This window comes from Phasianus colchicus, chromosome 7, assembly GCF_987193195.1.
Source record: "Phasianus colchicus chromosome 7, bPhaCol1.hap1.1, whole genome shotgun sequence".
NCBI classification, from domain to species: domain Eukaryota; kingdom Metazoa; phylum Chordata; class Aves; order Galliformes; family Phasianidae; genus Phasianus; species Phasianus colchicus.
This window is the reverse complement of record NC_143442.1, coordinates 32251022-32277065: the sequence shown is the minus strand read 5'-3', so window position 1 is coordinate 32277065 and position 26044 is coordinate 32251022. Positions and strand designations below refer to the sequence as shown.

Sequence of the window (26044 nt, the reverse complement as noted above, 5' to 3'; positions counted from 1 at the left end):
TTTGCTGTTCCTGATTAGATACATTACTTCTTCCATGGTGTTTCATGAGCGCTTTAAAACTCTTACAAATTTTCTGCATTACAAAGGAATTCATCTTTTAAAATGGTGGAAAAAAAACTGTTCTGCAAGACAAGGCATATCTGTTCACATCTGATATTAATGGCATATTGCTGTTAGTAGCATATAATGAATTTATTTAGCTGTAATGCTTAAAGCAGCAATTTGGGAGCAGAGACAGTATGAACTCTTTAAAGCAACATTAATCCAAAGTGATTTTAATTTCTTCATACTTCATCTTTTAGAAGCAGTGCTACATTGATAGCAGTCTCTGTGTCTTCTCTGCTAACTGTCTAGAAAATACTAAGTGTACCAGTGGTCTGGGGATGAAGTTTCCTCTGCAAGGATGTGATCTGAGTGTGCTGATTCAGCACCTTCTGCAGCAGAAGCTTGTGAACAGAAACTTCATTTTTGGAGACCAGTGGTGGGAATACAAAGCAGAGTTACACCTTTATTTTCAGCCAGCTGTAGAGCTGAGCAGCTCTGGGTCATCAGTTTTTTACAGACTGTAGGACTGAAGGGACATGTTTTTAAGTAATCAGTGATGGGTTGGATCTGCAGTAATTCTGTGTGTGCTCCTCGTTTTTTACATTTCTGGTGCTGGGTTTCCATACATTAAAACACCTCCAGTGTCTCTGTACTGAAGATGCAAAGATGTCCAAAGGTGTCTCTGTCTTTGGCAGTAAAAACTCCTGTAGGGAACGCTGTATCAGAGAGGCCTCAGAGCTTAATGAACAGGTCTTGAAGCTTTCCATTTAACAATGACCACTTTTACTCTCCCTCCAAAGAAATGAGCATTCTCATATTTACAGAGGAGCCTTTAGCATTAGTTAACTGGAAGCCAAATTTGATGCCACGTTAAAAGAATTTCAGTCTAAAATTCTGGAATTCAGGACATAACTGAAGTTTTAATATTCCTTCTGCAGTGATGGGATCCAAAATCTCATTGGTTTGGAATCTCTAGGCTGCTTTCCAAATACCTAGGGCTCAGTTTTACAGTTGATGAGCTTTAGTAATGGACCTCATAGATGGAGGGAGAGATGTGTTAGTTTGTACCTCTTGCCTGGCTATCTGCTTATTGACTCTGAATCTCAGCATCTTCAGGGTGTTCAAAGGCCAAGCAGCTCAGATGCTGTCAATAGATACTGGAAATGCATGCACTAAGATTGCAGTTCAAATGCATCTTCTTCAGCTTTACCATCAGAAGCCTGCCTCTTAAGTGTTTGTGAAATCATTGCTAGCCTTAGCCAGCTTGTCATGGCTGCCTGTACGTGTTGTATAATTTTTGCTTACTGTGGCTCTCAGCACAGAAATCTGTGGTTATACTTTGCTTTCTATACGCAAAGTTTACCAAGGGGCTGTGTGGAGAACTGTGCCATTGTGCTACAGAGAGATTCTGCTCATGTTCCTGGAGAAAATAGGTGGTGGCAGCAATCAAGCTGTCAGTTTCAGACTTCATGCAAGTGCCAAACTCAATTAAAATTTTCAAAATTAAGATAAAGCAGTTAACAAAGGCACATACAGTACTGGTTGAAAACAGAATAACAGTGATCCTGCTGGGGAAGCGAGTGATAAAATTGGACTGGACGTTTCCAGCATGTTCTGACAATCAAACCTAAGTGGTTATCAGGTCTTTCAATTAAGAGCCATCGAAAGAGTATTGTTTCATTGAAGAAATTTCATTCTGACAGGCTCTGTCACTTTCTTAGTGCTGTACTTGCTACACTTGGTTACCCAGCTGTTGATAGGATTGTTGAGCTTGAATGCTGGATATCAACCTGGATTGAGTTGTAGATTAGACGGGGGTAAGACTGCAAAATGGGGAACAGCCTCTGGGATTGATTTCCTTTCAAAATGCATTTATATCCCCAATAGCAATCCAACACATTTCCTATGGCTCTTCATTGAAAAATGAGTTATTCCTTAGCAACACGGAAAATAGCTGGATTTTTAATACAGTGTTACTGTGCTGCCTCTGGAAAGTTGTTCTCCCATATTTTCTCAAGTTTTAGGTATTTATATAGCTTGTGATACCATGGTGTCTACAGACTCCCATTTCTTTAAGGACATTAGCTTGCTGGCAAGCTGCAGCTAAGGAAGACTTGCTGCCATGTCCCTGCAGCAGCTGTGCGGTTAACAGAGACCAACTTGCCAGTGTGTAAGGAGAGGGTGGAATCTTCTGAACATTGCAGCTCCTCAGCCAGCCTCAGCACTAGTGAGTGCCAAGCTGTGCTGGTGGGCAGTGCTGCTCTGTGGAGGGATCTGAGCAAATGAGAACTAGAGAATTCTGGCTAGAAAAATCACAGCAAAATGCAGACGGCCCATCTAGATGTAAGAAATGTTGGCTTAACTTTGAGGAATTTGTTTTTTTCAGAACAGATGACTGACTATATACTCTTTGTTTATCCGATGGCAATCACAGTATTGTCCTTCACAACTCTTCAGATTCTTCTGGGAAGTTCATTCTCCCCTGCAGCACCCAACACACGTGTTAGGAAAAGGGAAGAATGAAGTTGAACTGCTATCCCATCTGTTGGTTCACAAAGGTCACTGGGAAGAGAGCCACATTTTTTTCTCTATCTACTGCCATGCTGCATACATTTACAATGCTGTCTAAAGTTTGTGTATTTAGTGACGTAGTATCTGCCCAGTGCTTGCTGAGAGATGCCCTGTATTGTCCTCTGCTTTGCTACGTTTCAACTCTGAAGAAAACTCCTTCCACTACTCCTGTATTTTACATAATGCTTACACAGAGTAATATCTGAAAGAAAGCATAGGGTTTATGCAATTACCAGTGCAAAAAGAGATGAATCCTTGAAATTGTCTGCAACTCAGAACACCTTCCAGATCGACATGATAGCTGGACTGCAGCGTGGATAAATAAAACAGGATGCGGGGTGTTTGGCTTATCTGCCACCATCCAGTATCCTCAGGAACATGAGACCTCCTTTGGGGACAAATCCTCTTGTCCACTAATTCAGAATGAGTGAACAAGATGATCCGTGAGTCATCTTTTGGCAGTGCTATCTGTTTTGTATCTGTCTTCCTTCATGATCTAAATATCTCAGTAAGAACGTAGGTCATTTCTTGATTGTGAGTCAGTGCACAAGCCACTCAAAATAATCCATGCACACAGTAAATCCTGGGATGCAGTTTGTTTCAGAGTGGACAACGTGATTGTAGTGACACATTTCAGCAGCAAGAGTTCTGAATGAATGTTAAAAACATTTGTGTAGGGTAACACGAAGGAAAAAAATGTAGCCACGTTGGAGGAGGAGGATGCGTGCTTGTGGACGGGGGCTGGAATCCTGAGATTGCTTCATGTGAAACTTTGAGCTGCTGTTGAATCTTTTCCCAGTGGTTGTTGCTTTTATAATTTCTTTTCTACCCACACCCACTGTGGATTCTCCAGTGTCAAATACCTGAGTGCTCCTGCAAATATTCTTCCTGCAGTGAGGACCTGGAATATCTTCGCCTTTGTTTTTTTGCCCAAACTTGGAGGATTTAAATTTATCTTAGAGATCTCAAAAGTTCTGGTAAGTTTACTTAAAAGCAGCCAATAAGCACTATTGCTACTCAGAGAGTCTCAGAGAGGTCTTCGCTTAGCTGCCATGCCATGCTGTTTATTGGAGTGTATTTCATCTGTGTGGTTTGTTGCAGGGTTTCTTTCATAACAAGGAATGTGTTTTACCAGGACATTTTGTTTCTCACATCCTAGCTAATGGCATTAGTTTCACTTAACTTTGGTTGAGAGTTGCTTTACCAAGAGATATCACTGGGACTACGTAGTGGCTTAATCCATTCAAACATTTTATGGTAATAACTAAAGGTAAGAGGCAAAAGAGGAGTGAGATCTAAAGACTATAACATTTGGTCCTCTCCAGTTCTTTGCAGGGTTCTGGAGCACTGTGTTCTTTTTTTTTTTAAACTGAAAATTCCCTTTATATTTGATATTTCCACCTGCTGGAGGAAGATGTGGTTGTGTGGATTGAGGCACACATAGAGAAGACTGGAATGTAAATTTGCAGAGTTGCCAACACTCTGAAAGTCAGGAACTGAGGCGAGCATTTTAGCAACCCACTTCCATTTCCTCTGCCAGATTGCCCCATGTTGTCGTGGCTTGTTTATTTGCATTGCAGGAGATGCAGGTGGATTCTGTGTGCCTGTTATCATAGAATATCCTGAGTTAGAAGGGACCCACAAGGACAGAGTTGAACTCCTGGCTCTGCACAGGACCACCCAAAATCCAAACTGTTGTGTCCCATTTCCATCTAGTACAGATAGAAGCAAAGTGACAATTGCTGGTTTCTCTAGCTCACTCAGTCTCTACATTTTAAAACAAAACCAAATGAAACAAGAGGCTGTTTAGAAATCCTGTGTAGAATAGTAACTATCAAGCATTTTATTCACTAGCCAGTTAGAAAATTTGCCTTCAGTGAAGCAGCTATTTCTCCTTAGTTGCAGTGAAAGGAGTCCACTGGTTGTCATTCCTCTCATTGGTATCCCTAGATATTGGCTCTGCCACCTGCCTCTGCATAGCTCACTGGCATTGCTGGCTTCTCAAAGGCCATGAATACAAGGAATGTTGTTGTGGTGCCAAGTCTCTTGCAAAGAGGCTTCAAAAAGGGGATGCACCCTGCTTTAGAGAAAGTGGTATACCTCTGAGGGTGTGTCAGCCTTCTGGCATGGGGGTACAGTTCCTTGGTTATGGCTTACCAAGTTTGTAAATGAAATACTAGTTGATAAAATTACTATCCAACTCTGCAAGTTTATATATATATATGTGTGTGTGTGTGAAAAGTAAATATAAATATAGTAAATATAGTACTATACTAAATATTATATATATACTTATATATATGTATGTATGTATAAAAGTAGAAGTAAATTAGAAGTAAAAGATAAAACCAATAAATACTGCCTGGAAAAAAAGTAGCATTCCTGTGCATTCAGCTATTCTGAATGTGTGATAAGACTGTTGTCTGCTGGGGAGGAAGGAAGGGGGAACTCCTTTAGCTATTGCCAGTTAAACATAATCTGTCTCTATCAGGTTTATGTTAAGCCAGTCAGCCTGAAAGGTCTCTTTTCCACAATGAAACACCTGAAGTGTGCTTTTAACAGCAGTGCAGTTTTAGCTTGTTATGGTTTCTCTGTAGTGTTTTACTGATCACATCTACTCCTAATGTCTAAACAGCATTTTTACAAAACATATCATCATGGGTTAAAAAGTATTTTCCTTCTTTGGAGTTATTTCATTGGTCAAAAATTAATCACTAACCTTGATTTTTCAATTGATTTGTTTCTTCAACAAAAGCTCTTTGTTTCGGGATCTTCAGGACAGCATACATTTCCCACCAGAGCAGGTGAAAGTCCATCTCCCATTGGCTTACAACAGGATTGAAAGAACTAAACTAATTTATACTTCTGAGAGGTGGGTGGTCTATAGGAATGGGGAAGATACCAATCCCTCTATGACACTGATCAAAATCCTAATTTGAGACAAGCTGGATGCTGAGTAGTTTGTGCTCTGCATTTATGAAAGTCAGTTTCCTTCAATTCTCTTCCTGGGAAAACAAACTTCTGCCACGGGATGGCTGCTGTATCCTTACTGACAACTTCAGAGGGACCACAGGCAGACTGATGCGTTCACATCCTGGGGCAGCTGCTATGCTGTACCTGACCTACGTGTGGATTGCAGGCAAGCATGTGGGAAAGGTCCTCTCCAAAAGCATCATCTGGCAGGGAGGTTCTGTAACACATCTTCAGCACCGTCTTCTAGGCACCATTCCATGAAGGGTGTCTGAGATGCTTTGCCCATCTTCTCCCTGCACTGCTATGTGTTAGGTGTTCAAAGAGGTATCAGCCACTCCACACAGAGGTTCTCTCGTGTCCTGCAGGTAGGCCTCTGCAACGTAGCTGGCTACTCATTTACTGAAGAACAGCCTTTAATACTGACTAAGATGGCTCCTCTTTGACGTTGCTGGAAAGTTTTGGGTGTGTGTGCGTAGGGAGAATAAATCCTTTTTTCTTTCCTTTTTCAGGCTTATAAGAGTAATCAGAAGCAGACGTGACAGATATTCAGCAGAGTGTATTTGAGCTGACTTAATTAACTTGCTGGATTCATATGCATTGGTGTAATTGAACTGTGGCTCTCTGTTGTACTGTTACACTTCGGCTTGTTTCCAAAAATGGTAGGAGTTTCAGTAATGAGTAGCTGAAACCATGAAGTGAGTATTCACTTCAGAAGTCTTAACTAGGAGCACAGAACATTTTTCTCTTCAATTACGGCACTCTTTGTGGCTGCAGACCTTTTTCTCTCTGCAGAAAGGTGGTTGGCTGGTACTGTCCAGCCTTCTGAACCTTCTGCAGCACTGGCACACACCCATCATGCTTTGTCTAATGAATCAATTTATCACAAGCAAGTGCAAAAATTGTTTTGAATATCAAAAGAAATGGCTCACTGTATTTTCTATGAGTCAGTAAGACAGTACTAAGAAAAAAAAGCCAAGATTAAAATTCATAATACTCTTTGAAAATCAGATTCTCTTGGTGACGCTGTTCCTTATGAAGTTTAAAAGAGCTGCTATTTTAGTTTAATATTTAAAGACCACACTCTTGTGATTTTCTCTTAAGTACAGTGTATTTTCTTTTCCATAATGGAATTAACCTAATGTAATGTTATTCTTCATATCTACTTAAGCTCAGGAAGCACGAGGTTTTGTATTTCAGCAATGAAGAAAAATGGTTCAGTAGGTGTGTAAGTTATAGGATAGCAGGGGAAGAAATGATAAGAGTTCACAAATGTATTTTTTGCCTTCTGAAAGGTTGGCATTGTAGCCAGGCATGCCACAGAGGCCTCTCTTTGAAAGCTGTATGCCTTGTTTTTTTTTTAAAACCACTTTTTGTTGCTGTGTTGGGGTGCTGGTATCTGTGGGGTAGTTTTGCTCAGTTGGCTTTTGGTGAGCTGCCGCCTTCTTGGTTTTGTTTTTTGGTGTGCTGCTGTCATAGTAAGTTGAGTTGTAGCCTCTGTTCAGTACGGAACTGGAAGGGGAGAGGGGTTGGTTCCCCAGCAGAGTTCTTGTTTTTTTTTCTATAGGGCTGAAGCCCTTTCTTTGAGCAGCATGCTCTCATTGCAGAATGAAGGGCTTCAGAATTTTTTTCTTCAAGAGCTGATTAAATCAACATTCCTGACAAACATCATCATTTCACTCATTCAGCATTTTCCAGTGGAAAACTACTGCATCAGAAATTTAAACCAGATCCGGTAACCGGGAACACAGACACTGCCAGGCTTGTTTTTAGTTGTTTTTTTTCTAGTGACTTCAGAGGGATTTAAATAAAACTACTCTCATTTCTGTTTAAGTCCTTCTGTTCTTTTGAATGATGAACTGACTTAATGAAAGATTGAATTATTGAGGTGTCGGTGCCAGAGCATTCAAGGAAATAATGCACAAATCCAGGCAGAAGGTTTGTAACTCCCACCACAGACAAGATGAGGAAAAGAATGTGGCATTTCCCAACATTGGCAATTTGATTTTATTACTGTTTGAAGATAGACTGTGATTGTGGAGGTTATTTGACCGTTTGATGCATGTTTTTCAGCAGGCTTAGCTTTAAGCTATATTCTAAATATGTTTGCAAATGAAGTGAATTCAAGCAGGAAAAAGTCAGTCAGAGCTAAGGGACTGTGTGTCAGTATGTATTGCTCTTACCCATATATTTGCTAGGGAATTTTACTGATTAGTGTTTGGGGATTTCTTCTAAAACCAACTGCACTAACTCTACTATGAGTTCATTTCCAGGAAAAAAAAAAAAATCAAGCAGAGTGAGTGCAGCAGCAGCTGAAAGTAGTGGACATTCAGGAAACCAATTCATTCCAGAAAAACAAAATTTGGTGAAAAAGGGGTTTTATGCAGTTTTGAAAAGTAAAATTTAGAAATTGCATGAAGGTGAAAGCTCTTTAGGCTTTAGCTCAATGGTCCATATAATAGGAAACACTCAGCCTGCTTTAGCACTTACCCCTCTACAGTTTCCAAACATGTCCCTGTTCTGCCAACACTTCATGGGTGTTTAAAGCTTAACAGAAGAAGTATCCCATATGTCTGACATGGGAAATAACACAACACTGATTTGAAGGAGTCCTGGGCTAGAAAAGAATTATTTCCAAATAAAGTTGAAACTAGTTCCATGTAAACCCATGCCCAGAGGTCAGGGTGGTTTAGGGACTGTTAATGTTTTCTTTTGATAAAAATGTGAAATACAACAAGCAGTCCTCAGAACCACAGGGTTTCCTCTGCTCCACTGTCATAACATGCAGCTTGTATGACTTGAATCTATCCTGCAGTACAAAGGTGAACAATGTAATATTTTCTGACTTAGCATGGGTTGCAAATACTGACACCACGTCACAGAAGTACAGATTACAGTTAATTAGGGAGAGAGTGTGAGGTAGATGTAAGCACTGCATTATTAGCAGATGAGTGACGCTGCTAGAATACAGCCTGGAGTCTCTCAGGCAGGAGGAAGCAGCTAGAGAGATGTCTTGGATTCAGGAAGCAGGACGACTAAAAATACAAGTAAAGTTTGTTTGATCGTCTTCCTTTGATGCAGCTGCTGGCTGATTTCCTCTTGTTCCATAAAAAGTCTTAAGAAAATCAAGAAGACCACTGTGATATTCATTCTTACAGTTTATTAAGTTGAAATCCTTTTTCAGGAGACAATAGACGTGGCTGTTTGCACAGTATTAGGCTGAGAAGCTGATACCTCAGTGTTCCTGTTTCCTCTCCACTCATTTTAGGTTTCTGCAGCATTTGGCAAAGCAGCAAACTCCATTTTTTTGTGTGCACAACAGCAGTGGATGACCTTAAAAATGTCAGTACCTTTGGGGCTGCTATTCGTAGTACCTAGTAAGGCTGAAAGTGGCATCAGCAACACTACTTTCCTCCAGTAGCTTATTCTGAAACATGGGCTTGTTTTGACTACTGCTTAGTAGTACTATGTTCCACTCTTTCCTTCTGTCTTTAAGAGCTCAGCATTTTGCCTGCATGCTGCTGCTTTGTCCTTTCCTCTCGTGTTTTGCCATTCTGTCTTGCTACTTTGCACCTACCAGTTCCATGCAATCCATCATTTTACTTTCCGTGCCTTAACAAGCCTTGCAAATAGGCAGCTACGTTACTATTCACTGTTCTCCTCCGTGTAGTAGTTCACTTATTACCTATTAATCTGTCAGTGCATCCATCTCCTGTATTTATTGTTCTGTATCTTCTTTCATTTATGTTATAACAAGGTAAGGACTTTGTCCTCTTGCACAAAATATTTAATATTGTCTTGCTTTAAAATATATAAGCTCAAACTGTCTAGAGAAGTAGCTGTTTGGCCATGCATTTATGTAATGACTGGAAGCAGCTACATTTTGCTCTGGAAACTCTGACAACCAGTTCCTGCCTCTAATAAAAGGGTATTTTTATATTTTTGTACTATGCAGCATAGTAGAGTTAGTCATATGTAGATTATCTGACATTTGTGTGAGAACTTTTCCCATTCACATGTCAAAGAGTGACTCTAAGGTTTTTTATTCTTCTGATCCAGCTGGAGGGAAGTTAAATGAGTAAAAGAGAAGTTAACCTTTGTTGCTGTGTTTCCATGCAGACTTCATCATTTAGAGATACCTCCTGTCCATATAGAACTCAGTTACCATGTATGGTGCCAGCCTCAGCATTGAGCAGTAGCGAGTACAGTCCGGAATCTAAAATGCTGGATTACGTGCAAGAGCTGGACTCTTCCTTCCATCCAGTCCTATCATTCCCTTCAGGTAAGTAACCCAAACTCCCTGCCTCCACAGAGGGCTGGGTGCTTGTGAGAGCTGTGCAGTTTATGGACTAACTTTCCTGTGGAGTGAATTTTTTTATAGTTCTTACAGAAAACTTCCTACTGGCAGAACACACGTGTTTAGGCTGAAGGAAAATCATAGTTCCACGCTGATATTTGAAAAACACATCTGAATTTTCCATACCAGTAAGGCAATTGCAGCTAAGAAAGTGTGGTCTGGGAAAAATTTTGAGTTGTTTGTGGTGAGTTTCACAGTGTGTCCACTCCAAGTCAGTGGCAATCCCTTGAATGGTGCTATTCCCACACATCTTGGTTCTGTTGTTTTCGTGGGCAGCTTTCAGCTCAGGCCGTGGGCTCAGAAAGTTTCTTTAGTTTTTGTGATTGTTTTAGTGATAACCAGCCTTTTGGTGGTTGCTGATGTTAATGATTTCTGACATCTGATTCTTTAAATCTTCTAAACCAATAATGCAGATGTTGTCTCTGTCTCTTCTTTGCCCTGAAAGTGCAACTTGCACTTCCAAATTACCAATCAAGTGCTGTTGTCTGCAGAAGGGATTCATACTATTGAACTTTTTCTTTGTGATTTTTTTTTTTTTTTTTTTTTTTTTTTGCATTTTAAACAAAACCTTCTTTTTACTGAGCAGTATGGGAATCCTGCTGTAATGAGGGCCTTTGCCACTAAATAATCCCTACAGAGGAGAGCTGTCCCTGCACGCTTCCTGGGTCACTCGGTGCCAGTTTGTCTAACTAATCAAGTTGTTTCCTTGCTTCAGCTTCTGAGCAAGGACTGCTGATCACAGCACATGTTCTGGGTGGCTTTTGTCAGTGTTTCTTTAAATATCTGTTCAGGGATAGCTGTATAAGGCTTTGCCCCTTGCCTTCATTCTTGCCTTAGTCTTAGGGGAGACTAGGAAGTTTGACAAGAATGCTGGAAATCTATCAGAAAAGAAAACCAACTCTAATCATTGTGAAAATAAAAGAAACTGAAAGGCTATTGATTGCCTTGTGGATACTGTAGGTCACTTTGCCAGAATGAAGGAAGAAGAACGTTATTCTCATCTTTCTTTTGAGGAATATTTATCCTCTTTTTCCAGGAACCTTAGCCTTGCTAATAATAGATAAGACAGGATAAGAGTGCTGGACTACTGTGTGCTGCTTGGACACACTCCTTGCTTTTGAGGGAGCGTAGATTCCTGCTCTGGATTGTGCTCTGTGCACTTTGCTGTCTTTTCCTTGTCAAGAGGACTGTTACGTTATCTGTCATTTTCTTTTATATGAAATAATTATTGTGAGTGTATGCTAGAAATTTTCCAGTTTGATCAGGCAGCATGATTCACTTTTGTGCTTTCTTTGCAGCTTCCTTAGTTAACCCTTTCCAGAAAGATAACTTATCTTAAAATACAACTCGTGGTATCCCCACATCTTTTATCACTTTCTTCTGAATAAAAAAAGTTTGTCAACAAAGTAGAAAAAAAGGCTTTCTTTTTAATTTCCTGTGTGTTAGAAAATATTGTTGGCACTGTCGTATTCTGAAGCTCTGAGGATTAGACTTTTCAGTGTGTGATGATGGATTCAGTACAAGATTCAGATATTCTTCTTGTACCTATTTTTTTATTTTTATTTTTTAATTTCAAAGGAGAATCATTATTTGCAGGTGAGGTAATAGTACTGTGCAATTGGACTTGCTTGCTTCAGTTAGTATGATATCATGGATCCAAGTCTTAAGAGATTCTATATTTCAAAGGGTCTTTAATAAAAAAGTGCAAGTGATTGCCTCATACCTTGAGCATGAAAGTGACTTTCAAGCTTACACTTTCAAGGATGGAACTTTGTAGCTTTTATCTAAGACACTGGGCCTGGTGCTTTAGCACCTAGTTTGTGGATAATCTGGAACAAATGCTGTTGCCATTTTATTTAAGAGACAGGAGCACATAATCTGAGACAGTGAGGTTGTTCTCCAGGAAGAAATCAAGAGAAGTTTGGTGTTTTTTTTTCTTTACATGAATGTCATGACTAAAAAACTTTTTAGACCTTCTTTACCTTTTACTCAGAGGTAGAAAAGGAAATGTGCCAAAAACCTTGGGGGGAAGAGGACCTTTTGCAGGTCAGCTTTGATCTTGAGACTAAATACCTACTTAGATCAGTATCAAATTGAAATAATTTGTGCTTTTTAGTTAGCAAAATACATTGAAAAGTTCTGTCCTGGCAAGTCCTCAAGGCACATGAGGCTGTGGTTTTATGTAAATAAAAATAATTTAATGCCCACCCTGTGGCCCCGTGCTCGGTCCTCTGAATGTAATAGTTGTCAAGCCTGCTTCTTATGTCAACATATTTCTTTCTATTTAATTTCTCTTTTTTCTTTTATTTCCAGAAAGGCTTTTCTTATAGTGACCTATTTTTCTTAAGCCTTCCTGTCTTAACAACAGTGGCTAAATTCCTTACCACTTGAGATGTTTTGCAGACTAATTCTTGGTTAGAACTCCCTCAGGAAATGAATTACATTTCCTGCTGTAGCCTTTGCCAGAGAGAGAAGGAAGGAATGTATCTTGAAATTACCTCTAAGCTCTCAGCAGTAGCAATTTTGAAAAGTGTTAATTACTTGTACCCAAAAGGCTGAGCCAAAAGCCTTGTAGATTATAGGAGAAGTGCCCTTTGTGCTCTTTATCATGCTGGGCTTAGTGCAGAAGTCAGTCAAGAGGGGAGGACCTCAGTCTTTCTCTCGTTTTATCCCCAGAGCTTGTTTTCATGATGATCAATTCTGGAGTCATGGCAGGTACAGACATAGTTTATTCCACAGTAATACAACCTTGAATTTTCTACTTTGCTACTGAAGACTAAAGAAGTTAAGCTGTGAATCTACAGTGTCCACACTGCGATTTGTTGAGGAGCATCAGTTAAGTTTAAGTCCTACCTTGATTTTAATCGCCTTACTGGCTCTTAAAATCTCACAGTGCAGGAGGGCTTGGAACCACTTAAGCATAATGCCTCTGTTGGCACAGGTGGCAGTGTAGCTTCACAGCTAAAAATTGACTTGTTTCTATCATGGCATAACTCACTTTGTACTAGCAGACAGAAAGGTACCTTCACGTCTTACCTCTCAGCAATTACAGGAGATTATCTTAGAATCACAGAATGGTTTGTGTTGGAAGGGACCTTAAAGCCCATCCAGTTCCAACCAGCTGTACCGAGCAGGGCTGCCCCCAGCAGCTCAGGCTGCCCAGGGTCCCATCCAGCCTGGCCTTGGGCACCTCAAGATATGGGGCACCCACAGTTCTCTGGACAGCAGTACCAGGGCCTCACAGCCCATCTTATGTAATACTTGTTTTAGATGCACACGTGCAGTAATTACCTTGCCTGCAATTTTTTGTTTATGTATGCAAAAGTCACACCTTTGAAATGTCTGGCTGGGATATGGTCAATGGGTTTTCCTTTGGGCTTTTGACAGTTTCAGATGTTTACCTAGTTTGTGTCCATATTGACAGTGTCAAGATACTTGCAGATACTGTAGTGAGCAGTTCTCAGAGCTGTGCCATTTTATGAGTCACAGGACTCAAGACAACTCATAGATGTGCTCATAGATGATACTATACAGTGTCGTGTAAATTGATTCCTAGACCTCTAGTGATGACACATATTTCATTATTTCATAGGTTATCATCTAAACCTTGTTTTGTTTGGATTATTTATTTATTTTAGATATTCCTCTTCACATATACTTTGAAACATTATTAAGGAAGGATGACGTCAAGGGAGAACCTGTTGATGCCTCATATCCTGGAGCGGAGTTTAAAATAGCTCCAGAAAATGGTACGTAAGGCAAAATATTGTAATGTTTGCAAGACTGTTTTTCTTTCGTTAGTTTGTCCCAAAATGTTCAATTTGTAAATTTAGCAAAGGCAGTTATCAGGGAAGATAACTGGCCAGGGATTTAGGTGGAAGAGGAATCTCTAGAACACAGGTACTGCAGTTATGCTGAAGTGATCCCATCAGGAGGGCACCAGTACGAGTGCAGGGAGTTTGGACTACGAGTTCTCTGCAAACACAGGTGCCCCACTGCAGTGTTTTTAATGTTTGGATCCTTACCTGAAGTTTGCCTTTTCCGCTGTAAATAGTTCACCAGGTGAGATTGCCTGGAATTGCAGCCATGGAGAATAAGTTCACTTGATATTTGCTTTTTCTGTTGTAGACTATAATCATCATAATGTTGCTCTTAAACGATGGAACAATAGCTGTTTATCTAATTCCAAATCTCAATCAGTGTCAGGAACATCTGAGCAGCTGTCGGAAGGAAGAAAGAAAAGACATCTGAGTGAGACAGCAGTGGGTAAGAGAAAAACTGTGTTGTTTAAGACAGTTCTATTTGTTAAAATGTATGTACTGTATAAATGAGTTTGTCATTGGGCTTTTGTGAACAAATTCTAAGGTGTCTCCAAAAAGGGAACTATTGCAAAACTTCAGGAGTAAAGGAATAGACTTAAAATGCCAGTAAAAATAATGTGCTATTGTAAAGCACCATAATCCTTCTCTTTTTTTTTCTTCAGTGTGTATTGCAAAAGGAGGCAAGCTCTGTATTTTATTTTTGGAATACTCTTTAAGGAAGCTGCTTAGCAGCTCCACTGTGTTTTTCTAATGCTGGGTGTCATTATTTTCATGATGAATTTTTTTTATAGTAGCCTAGTGAAACACACTGAATTGCAAAGTTATCTGTCAAATCACGTGCCCAGCCAAACATTTACTATTCCTGGCATCTTTGGTCAGCAGTGCTTCATTTCTTGTCTGCTGTCATTTGTGGTTCTGGTTTCCTTCCAAGCTGTTAGGAGGACTTGTGGGTAACCAGTGCTTATAATTAGTATTTTCACTCTTGTTACCTTTATATTTTAAGCCACTGAATCTCCACTTCAGCAACAGGTAAATTAATAGAAGCTGCCCTGAAATTTCTATAGAGCCACATAGAGCAATGTGATCATATAGACAGGAAATTCAGCACGCCCGTGTAGATTTAAATAGCATCTTACTTCTCCAGGCTATTGGGATGTAAAATCTAACAAATTCTATTACAGATTCATTTATGTGAACTTTGGGAAAACTTTTGGCAAAATTCCTCCCAAAAGATACAAGGAAAAATGATAAGTAGAAAGACAAACTATATTAGTGTAAAATGTCCCCTAGGAAAGAACTAGAATGTATAAATCATCAGTTAACATGATGGGAATATACACTTCTGTAAAGCTGTAATCCAGGTAAAGGAACTCAGGTGGGGCTGTGGGAATTGCCACAGAGATAATTTAACCAAAAATTATGATCTGCTTAAGAGCAAGAAGAAAGCCAAGATGCTTATCACCCCAGCCCCCAAAGGCAGGTGCTGACCCAGCACTCCTTGTAACCATGCTGCTTCCCCAAGTGAGCTGTCATGCACACTGAGAGCAGCTGGGGATACTGGGAGCACCAGAGAGAGAACCTCTTCTCTCCTTTCGAAGTTACAATTAGTCCTCTGCTAATAGTATTTGGCTGCTTGAGGTAACAGAAGAAAAAAACCTATCTTTTATCATAAGGATCACAGTTTCCCAATGCCAGAGAACTGCTTTGTGGTATAGTTGTGAGTAGCAGTTCCAGCTTATTAGTGCTATGGGTGTAGTACTACATATTTATTCCTAATTTGGGCTCTGTCTAGGAGAAATTATCCATGGGGAAGGTCAGCCTGATGAACAAGGCCAAAAATAAAAGCTGTGTGCCAGAGAGCTGCAGTGCAGTGCTGCCTGGGAGATGGGAGTTCATGTCCTTGACCCGGCCTGTTTGGATGTAGGATCTGACTTAGCTTTTTTTTTTTTTCCAAGTTGGAATCTGCTGCTTCTTTTTATTAGTTGTTAATTTGTTCTCATTTTCTTTCATCTGGGCATTATGGTGCAAGGAAAGCAGAATGCTGGTGGTTGTCTTCTGAATCCTCTTAAATGCTGCTTCCACTGAGATTAAATAAGAGTAAAGGGGAATTAGGATTTGTCTGGAGCAATGGGCCAGTGCTAGAAGAAACCACACATGAAGATGGAGGAACCAGTTTTGTTTGTTAGCCTCGCTGCCAGTTTTGTTTCATTGTTTGCCCATTTATCCAGGAGGAATCTGTCAGTTAGGGATTGGTACATCAGAGAGATGAAGTGCTCTTAGTGGATGCTGGGAAGCATTCTTCTAGGTCTGATTGGATTTGCTGTGTGTAGTCTAGGATGGTTTCTGTAATAAGAAACAGGATTTGCCCATATGAAGTTGGTTCCAGCAGAAGAAATCCTTTGTAGAAGGAAAGGGACGAGTTTTGTGGAACAACAATGACAGGATGAGTAACAAGTGTTTATTTAGACAGCTTTTTTTAGTATTCATTAAATCTCAAGTGGATAGCTGTGGGCTTCTAGAAATGACTTTACTATTACTGTATGGAAAAATATCCTTGGTCTAATAGACAACAGTCGGTATGCATTTTTTTATTACTGTTCTTTTGTGACAGGCGAACGTAACAGTAGGTTTGAGTCGTTCTCCTTTCAACATGCAGAACCAGAATCCCCTGGCAGTTTTGCAGCGGTGACCAATATCAGTGCGATGTCTAGGCCCACTCACAGCACTTCATCACAGGTAAAAGAAAAATGCATCACTGTCTTGGCTGAAATGTTAACGGAGTTGCAAATAGTCATCAAAAATATGTGCCCTTTATATCTAATGTATTGTTAAGTTACAGTAAAGAACCTTTTTTACATTAAGTAAATTATTCCAGATGGAGTATCTGTGCTTGGAAAACAGATAATTGTTTGTTAAAGAGAAAGAGTTCTACAGATAATAGAACTAAAGCAAACATTTCAATTACTGGCACCGGGCCTTCCGTTTTACTTTTTCTTCAAATTTCATTGAGTATACCCTAATTTATACTTCCAGGTTACACAAGAGCTCTTAAAACACTTTCTTCTTGGTGCAAAATGTGCACCAAGTGCAAATACAGTCACAACACTTGTTAAGCCTCAGCTCTGCTGCTTGAAACCTCTGTGCAGCTCAGCCTCTGGTATAGAAATTTGCTGAGGAACAGCAGAGCTCTGATTCAGCAAAATCCCTGAAGAAACTTTAATTCTGTTGGAAGTACTGAACAAATTCATTTTGCTATTCAAGTTTCAGGCCTCCAGTTCTGTTTGGCCTATTGCTGTGCTGGTGCCTGCTGAGTTTTAATCTGGTGATGATGGCTGGAGAACTGAATTCAGATACACATCTTTCAGGCAATTTTGGCCATGCACAGATCTCTTATTATTCTTCTTTGATGAAGCCATCTTTGAAGAACACCTAAATCAGCATCTTAGAATAGATCTCTTTCCATTACCGTTCAGCTAAAAATTGAGATATTATATTACGTAATATATCGTGATTTAAAGCTAAGCTTTCTCTGGTAATCAAGGAAGCTCAGTTTTTACCCTTGTAGGTTCCATGCACTACTGAGCACAGAAAACCACGAATCCTGGTATGATCATGGCAAAGAAATTCAGTTATGAAGAAGGGAGCATTAAATTTGAAGATCTCTTAAATATTCAAAACTATTGGTAATTGAAATTAGGGAAATACCCACTGATTTCAGAAAGAGTTATGAAAGCAAGGAGTAGATGGTAGTGATAAGATGGTTTTAAGATTGGTTGAAATTCCTTTTATTAAAAAAAAAGTCATTTGGCCTCCAGAGTCTCTTGAAGTTAAGAGTTTCTTCTTGTGCACTTCTGTTATTCCTCAGTTAATTCCTTAGTTCCTGTGTTGTAAGCTGATGAGTCTTGAATTGATTCTATTATACAGCATAACTCCAGGAGGAGGTTGAGAAGTGAGAGCTCCTATGACATAGACAACATTGTTATTCCAATGTCACTGGTGGCACCATCAAAGTTGGAGAAACTACAGTACAAAGAAATCCTGACGCCAAGGTTTGTTCATGACCTCAGTTGCAAAGAAGGGGGTAAAATGAACGTGACAGCATTAAGGATATTAATAATTTGTAGTTAGACAATGCTACAATACTAAGGAGATCTTCTTGTGAGCTTGGTGGTATTTTTTTTTACTATGCATTTCAATTTGTGTATAGAAGTGGGTAAAAAGATGGGTGGTAGGAAGACTGGTCAGTTGATGGTAAAAGGGAAATAAAGCAATAGGCACAGAGTGATGGCAGATGCAGAGACTGACTAAAAATAAAAGGGATTTTATATCATTTTAATTGTAGTGATACTTGTAGGCTTAAGTATGCTATTGGGCTGACCCTTTCAGCACTTACATGGAGATTGCTGTCTTTTGTGTGCATTTGGTTCATTGAGACCCCGGAGCATGTCCAGAGAAGGGCAACAAAGCTGTGATGGATGAGCACAAGTCTTATGAGGGAGCTGGGGTTGTTCAGTGTAGAGAACAGGCTCAGAGGAAACCTTATCGCTCTCTACAACTCCCTGAAAGAAGGCTGTGGTGAGGTGGGGGTTGGCCTCTGCTCCTGCATAATTACGATGAGAGAGAATGGCCTTAAGTTGCACCACGGGAGGCTCAGGTTGGATATTAGGAAGAAAGTATTCTCTGAAACAGGCTGCCCAGGGAGGTGGTGGAGTCATCATCCCTGGCAAGCGTTCAAGAAATGTTTAGATGTTGTACTGTAGAACATGGTTTAATGGGGAAATACAGTGGCAGGTGAACAGATGGACTCGATAATCTTAGAGGTCTTCTCCAACCTTGGTGACTTTGCCATTCTTTACAGCTGAAACAATGACTTAACTTTTAGGTAAACTGACTTCTTGTTTCATTTCTAGCTGGAGAGTTGTTGAATTAGAACCTTTGGAAAGATCTCATGCAGATGAAGAAGAGGTAAGCTATATTTTAATTAAACCAACTGCATGGTTAAACTGGATGTGTAATTGGGATAATCAGTATATATTTTCTAAAGTCACCAACTTTGTGCAAATCCTGCTAAGTTTCACATTTCAAAGTACTGGGTGTCAGAACTTGGGAATATGTCCTACTCCAACCTACCTGACCCTGTAGTGGATGACAGAAATGCAAGTACCTCCATTAATAATTGCTTTTTCATCTAGCTCATATGTCCCTTGCTATTGGCACAGTCAGAGCTCACGTAGAGTCCCCTGCTCCTGAGTTCTCAAATATCTGCTACCGTGACTGTCTCTGGAGCTACCTGTGCTATAATGTCTCTTGTCCTTTTCTTTCATGGCCAGTTTGCGTGGCCTCTTGCCCTTCAAAAGGTAATTTGGCGTTTTGCCTGCAGGTGCAGAAGGTTCAAGTTTTCTTGTCAGTGTTCTTTCAACCCTCCTGCTGGAAGCAAACTTTTCTGCTTTCTCAGGAACAGCATAGCCTTTGGCATTTCCCACTCATCTTTTTGCCACATCTGCACACCACGTGCTACTACTGTTGCTTTCTCCAGACGTAAAAATTCCCCTTTTTCCTTCAGGGACTGCCTGTGGACTTAGAGGCTGAGGGGTTCTTTTCTCCCCTAATGATGAGCTGGAGCCTAGCCCCAGTGTGAACATAACAGCCAGTCTGCTCTCTAGGCTGCTTTTCTGTTCTTCCTGTCTTATTGTGGCTCCTCTTCGAGTGTCAAAAGACAAACCTGCCCTTTGAACATCCGTAGTCTCTCTCCAGTCTCTGCTATAGGCCATTACCGATGGTTGTAGCTATAGGATTAGCATTTATACTTTCATCCATTCTTGAGCTTACCTTTCAGAACATCCATGACCAGAGCTTACGGGCCTTATTAATAGGAAAGTTTTGCATTTATGTAGCTGTACAGAAGATAATGCTAAACATAATGCTGAATGGGCTTCAGGGTGTCTCTGTGTGAAGCATGTGCACTTATTGTTAAATAGCCGTCCCAGTACATTTGTGTTTGGCATTCCTAGTTCAGCCTGTATGATTCATCATCACTTGGCCAGGAAATAACTTGAGTACAATAAAGTGGCTTTGCCTCCTGCTGTGGTCTGCTGCTTCAATATTGTCTATCAGCTGCTGGGTAGAATAAGAGAGATGTCAGATGAGGAAAATGATAAAGAGCTTACTCTTCTAACTTGTCCTTTGCCAATCTTCCTCCTTTCATTTGGGATCGTATTAATTGGTTTGGATGTTTTTTGAGCACTGAGAAAAGGTGGCTGTCTGATCATAAATCTCCCATTGCCTTGGTTAGGTTTTGGGCTGACTTAGTCCTGAGTAAGCTTGAGAAAAGGCATGAGAGAACAGGGGCATTACCTTTTCTTCTTCACTCACATTCTGACTCTCTTGAGGTTCTTCCTTGTACTAACATCAAGGTGATCCTCAGCAGATCATTGAGAAAGAAGAAAGAGGGCAAAATGTACTGACTGCTTGTGTAGAAATGGAAGCTTTTTCTTTGCTTTCTACTACAGAGCAGCCTGTGGTGGTGCTATAGAACAGTTATATTTCTGTTGTCTTCTGTCTAGCTAAATTTAAAACTCCTTGTGTCAACCAGCAGTTAGGATCTCTTCCACTTGATGCAGCAGACTTGTACCCACAGTTTCCACAAGTTAAAAACAAATACGAAGTCCAAGTTTGTCAGATTCTACAGGAGCTGAACTTGCAAGGATAGGAACTCAACAATTCCCCATTCACAACACATTTGAGTACAGAAGGCTTACCTTTTTGGGGTACCTTGTTCTTGTTTCTGGAAGTTTTGGACAAGCAGCATTTGTGTTTCCTGGTCTGCATGTATGAATTTGCAGCCTGTTATTGTTTTAATGCAGGGGAGGGTGTGGCATGGGCTTTCCTGTTTTGTTTTGTCTAGGTTAAAGTTTCTGGCAAGGCAAGGGTATGGAATAGCGTTAAAGTTTATTTTGTAGTTGTTCTGGTAATGACAAGTACTTCAGAATAATTATTTGTGTAATTAGTTTTGTGAACGTGTTTTTATGGTGTATGACTTAGTGCTTCCCATGAAGCAGAAGACTGAAGCACTGACTTTGTTTTGAGAACTTTTCAGAAATATTCCTGGTCCTTTATTCTTGCTGCTGTTCTTGCTCATTCAAGGTGAATGCCCAGTGCCTTGTAGCTTAGCTAGATGACATGGAGAGAATTCACATCTTAATGGAAGCAAGGTGTTGTTCTTTACATGAGCTCCTTAGATTTGCTTCACAAAGAGACCTTCCAGCCTTTGCTCTCAACATCACTGCTGGAACCTTCTGACAAGTAATGGCAGTTCTTTGGCCTTTTTTCAACCTATTCTTAGTGAGGAAAAAAATCAAATTGCTCCAGCCATAGTAAGTATAAATTAACCTAAAGTTGGTGGAAGAAATACATAAAGTCTTAGGGAGGAGCAAAGGCTGTACTGAATCAAGTAAAGACCTGGTTTATGCTGAGGTAATGTGATTTTGTCAGTGGAACAAATAATACTTCTAAAATCAACTGTATTAGTGGTCAGTCTTGGATGGAATAGAGAAAAACTTAAATAGTAGTCAAATCTCTGCTATCAGCCACAGAAGAGGTACAATAAGGCTTATTTCAGTATTGCAGAACTCTTGGCTAGGGGAGGAATGTGGGCTTTGATTTTGAAAGGAAGCTCATTAAAAATGAAGTTTCTTCCCTGCATGAAAAGTTCTGGCAATTTGCTAAGAAAAGTATTTTCAAAGTCTAAGTTTTTCTTTCGGAATTATCTTTTGTTTGCACTTCAAAGGAAATTGAGCACACAGAAAAATCCTAAATGTTCCCTGAGGGAATAACACTTTGGTAGTCCATAAAATTCTCACTTTTGCACTGTAGACCTTGGAAAAGAAAAATCTAAACTGAGGTGCAGACCCTGACCAATGCCATCCAAGGGACAGGACTGGTGAATTCCAGAGAGAGGAGGAAACACATTAGGTTGACTTCCATGAAGGGAAATCAACAGCTAACAAAGCTGTTTGTGTTCAACATAAATACATAAAGGCAGTAAGGAGTCTTCAAAAAGAAATCATGAGCTGGGCAAACAAAGCAGGCTTGTTTGTCTGAAGGTTCCTGTTGAGTGCTGAGCTGAGGAGGAAGCAGGCAGCTACAGTTTTAGCAAATGGCTCCCATGGCCAATTCAGACTGCACTGAACTGCAACTCTGGGGCCCTTTTCATCAACCCAGCTGAATTTTGTTGTGGGGCTGTAGTTCATGTAGTCCAGCTTAGGTTGGAACTGTGGTCCCCGGGAAGCTGAGGAATGCCACTATAGGATATGTTTGCAGCAGCATAAATGCGTTGCAGTATTTTGCATTTGGAGCCATAATGGTAATGCACTGCTTCAGTGCTGCAAGTCCTCATGCAGGGAATGGCTTCTGCAGAAGAACTGGGGACATCAGTTTTCTGCTGCAGCATAAATCCAGCTGACAGCCTGCCTGTCTCTGGCAGAGCAGTGAGGACTCTGCTTTTTGGTTCTGTGTTTTATCAGATGGAATCAGACGATGTTGCTTGTGTAACAGCCCTGAGAACTTCGTTTTTATAGAAAATCAAATTTATTTTCCATGACCTTCAGTTCTTGGTATAGTTCTTGTCGAGGGATGATCTGGCAACGCAGTTTATGACCAGGAATTGTTGTTTCCTAGAATTTCGCTGCTTTTGAGTTGGGAGCAGCTGGCACAAAAATTCATGGCTGCAGCACTCACATGCTCTTGCCAGCCTTAGTTCTTAGGTGAACTTTGAGGTGGCTGAATGGTTTGGAGCGCTCTGAAACAATTCTGAGCAGTGCTGGAGTGGCCCAGCCAAGAGCTCACCCTGATCTGGTGAGAGGGACGGGCAGCACCGTGCTCCTTGCCCAGCTACCTCTAAGCAGCAGGAGAAATGAAGATGGCTCTTTCAAAATGAAGGTCAGACGTGTTTTTTTTTTGCATCGGGGGAGTTTGTATCTAAAAAGCTGGCTCATTTGACTGCAAGCAGTTAAAATATAGTTCTGCTAGGTCTGTGTGAAGTCGTACCTGGGTCATGCAGATCACTCACTAAGAAGTGCCCTCTTCAAAGCAGAAGCGATTTTCTGCTTGGTTTCCTAGAAGGAATGCAGCACCTCAGGTTTGCTGTGTGCCTCTCTGTGTGGAGCTAACCCCGGCCTTGTGAGCTCAGACCTATTGCTCTGTGCTTAAAGAGCACCTGGCAAATCCTTCTGCCTCCCAGCCCCCTCTTGCAGCAGGCTCTGGAAAGTTCTGGAATTTTTGCTCGTCTTCATTATAAATACCTGTCCTTTTAATTTTCTGCTTCCCACCATAGGAAAACATGCATTAGGTGGTAGGGGGAATAATTTCTGTATCAATTCAGATCGACCACAGGCACATGAAGAAATAAACTGTGACAGCATCCCATTATTTTGACGTGCCTTCATACTGCAAGCATGCATCATCCTCTCTACTGGTGTGTTCAGCGAACAGACCTCCATAGAATTACATACAGTACCCTCTGTCTTTGTTTCTAGAGAAGTTCTTAATTACAGCAGCAGTTGTGTCTCCCTCCTTTCTCATTACAGGCAGAAGATCTGTCAGATGAAGTGTTTTCCTCACGTCATACAAAGTATGAAGAAAGAGAGCGAGCGAGGTGGTCGCTGTGGGAGCAGAGCCGCTGGCCCAGAAGGAATAGCAGGCAGGTGTACTGACTGGGAGGGGTGTTCCTGCTCAACTCATCGCAATGGCTGATGGCACGGCTGTCACAGGGAACTGAGACACAGAAAACAAGGGCACTCCTTGTGAATTAGCTTGTCAGGGACAGTACCCGGACTAATCCTTAGCTGTAAAAAGAAGGCCATGCAGTTCTGAAGCACGCAGAACCTACGGAAATTTGGTGTGTCACTGATTAAGGTTTTGTTCCCATACTGATCAGTTTGTGTCACTCCCAGCTGACTTCAGCCACACTATGCAGCAGGAGCCCTTCTTCACTGACCTGACAGGCTGTGCCAAGGACCTTACGCTTAAGCAGTCGTGTTCTGGTAATGAAAAGGTTAATTATCACAGGCCTGCTCTCTGGTGCAAAACTCCCCCTAAAACTCTTGAGAACAATAGTGCATGTAAGAGTGAGCATCCTGCAGCTCTATCTGCAATTCAGCACTGGGAAAAGGATTCCCATAAATGGCTTCACAATCTGCTAGGATAAAAACCGTCCTATAAATGTTGGGATAAGTGTTTTTGCCATTCATCATAAGCCTGTGTCTGTTCTTCACTGAAAGTGAACTGTGATCATATGTGAAGTTGGCTTAGTCTGTGTGATAAGACTAACACCTATCTTGTGCACTAGGGGAGCCCATAACCTGCTGTTCTGGGTTACACTGGCACAGGGGGAAGGCAGCATGGTTTGGATCGGGTGCCTGCAAGCAATGCTGCGCTCCCAAGCAGAATCAGCCTCCAGCTGTTGTGCAGCCAGAGCATGGCTGTTCCAGCCATCTTCATTTATTTTTCTCCTCTGCACAGCACTCTTTGCAACAGCAGGGTTGTCGAGAATCTTGCATTTTCATTTCTTTCTGTTTAAATAAGCAGAACTTAGCACATACAGATTGTTTTCAGTGTTGTAAAAGGGCAGGAACCAGGCGTTAAGACTTTTGCCTCTTTTATCCCGTGCTAGATCTTACAGCAAGAATGCTGATGGACGACACGGCCAAGATTTGGTGCAGAAGGACCACCCTGGCAGCTCCTGTGCCTCGCTGCACTGCGCTGCTGAACCTGTTCCCGACCTGACTTCTGAAGCCCACAGCTCTGTTTGTTCAGGGATTGCACAACTCCGAAGAGAGAGCCAGGAAGCAAAGGTGGGTGGTTCTGGTAGCTTCCAGTCCATTCAGGACTCCAGTGACCACCGGGTCTTAGTCTAAAACTTGGAGCTTGAGCGTATCCATGTCCCTCCTTGCTGTCACTCTAGTTTGTGTGGACCGAATGTAGTGCTCCTGTTTAGATACGTATGTTTTGATGAATGAAACCTAACATTTGTCAACAGATCAAGTTTTCACAGCTCAGCAAACACAGCACATGTTTTAGAGGTGAGTGTGGCAGGCCTGGGCTCAGGGCTGCTCAATCTCTCCTCAGGGCTGTTGGCTGGCATTCCAGACAGGCCTGAGCGAGTCATGGCCAGGTACCTGATGCCTGGCAGCAGGGAAAAGAGCCTTCCCCTTCCCATGCTGTGCCTGTACCATCACAGCTCTGTTACTAGTTCAAAACCACACGAGGCCAGCCTACATGGACAGCTGGTGCCTCGTAGTGCCGTGTTCTGTATCTGAAGAGCCCCACAAACTACTGTAAAGAATGACGCTCATTTGTAACTTGATAGCAGATCATTCTGCACACAGCTAATCAGTTCAGACTCAACCAAAATCCCTTTTTTCTCCCTTTCTCTCCGATTCCTTTCAGTCTGGGCTGTGGGAACTTCGAGTTTTTCCACTAAAAGATGAAGAGGTGGAAGCTTTACTGTGCCAAGATCAAATAACAAATCAGACTGAAATGTCAAGTGCAGCTTTCCCCAGCGACTCTCCCTGTGCTCCATGTACGCCCATTGGTTTGCCAGACAATGGCCTTCCACCACGAAAACAATCTACAGAAGAGGCAGAAGACAGCGAAAATGTATGCCTGGGAATCAACAGTACAAGAAAGCAAAGGTGACAGGGAGTAATGTGGTTCATTAAGAAAGCCAATTAAGGTGGAGAAAAGTGTAAGGTAAAATCTCTCTTGTTCACACAGCATATGACAGCACAATTCAAAACCTGTACGTTAGCTGCATATAATATATTTTCTTTCTTGCTTTGTAACAGGCAGGATAAATCCCAAAGACAACACTTTCTTCTTCCTGAACCCCAAGAGAAAGTAATTATTTCAAGCTGGAAGTCTAATATTCCCAGTGTTGGGAGTGGGCACACATAAATTGCTGGCAGCATTCACTGCTTTCTGTTGTCATATCGCCACATTTGTTAGTGATCATCCTTTTTTGTCTTGTTTGTTTTCAAATGCGTTTCTGGTTCCAGTCGATTCTGGTGCGGCAGGATATGCTGTCAACCTTAAACCAACAACTTCAACTGAATACAGAAAAACTATTTGACAACATAGTGGGGAGGAACAATAACCACTCATTATTTTCCTGTGTGGCATGAACATGTGGCAGAAAATCCACCTCTCTTTAAATGCATGCGTGTAACCTGTGCGTAAGAGAAGGGCAAGTGAGAAGCAGCAGTTTGAAAGCAGGCGGTGTGGA

General features: G+C 41.1%; 2 protein-coding genes across 9 annotated transcripts in view; one reads left to right on the top strand and one right to left on the bottom strand.

Annotated features, from left to right (window-relative positions):
• KANSL1L (KAT8 regulatory NSL complex subunit 1 like) overlaps positions 1-25733 on the top strand; it is a 57147-nt gene extending 31414 nt beyond the window's left edge. For 4 of the 8 annotated variants that reach the window (XR_016468431.1, XR_016468435.1, XR_004168435.2 and 1 more), the window contains 10 exons: positions 9706-9868; positions 13582-13692; positions 14072-14209; positions 16376-16500; positions 17689-17813; positions 18675-18729; positions 23349-23461; positions 24434-24614; positions 25210-25512; positions 25608-25733. Coding sequence is in view for 1 of the 8 variants with exons in the window: in XM_090144426.1 (XP_090000552.1) it covers positions 9706-9868; positions 13582-13692; positions 14072-14209; positions 16376-16500; positions 17689-17813; positions 18675-18729; positions 23349-23461; positions 24434-24614; positions 25210-25454; positions 25608-25716 (1365 nt within the window). In the remaining 7 variants the exon portion in view is untranslated. The remainder of the gene's footprint in view (positions 1-9705; positions 9869-13581; positions 13693-14071; positions 14210-16375; positions 16501-17688; positions 17814-18674; positions 18730-23348; positions 23462-24433; positions 24615-25209; positions 25513-25607) is intronic. The other 4 variants (XR_016468434.1, XR_016468432.1, XR_016468433.1 and 1 more) reach the window with 4 other exon arrangements.
• Positions 1-26044, bottom strand: part of RPE (ribulose-5-phosphate-3-epimerase) — a 48775-nt gene that overhangs the window by 16904 nt on the left and 5827 nt on the right. The window contains exon 6 of the transcript XR_016468438.1: positions 13969-14163. The gene's annotated coding sequence lies outside the window, so the exon portion shown is untranslated. The remainder of the gene's footprint in view (positions 1-13968; positions 14164-26044) is intronic.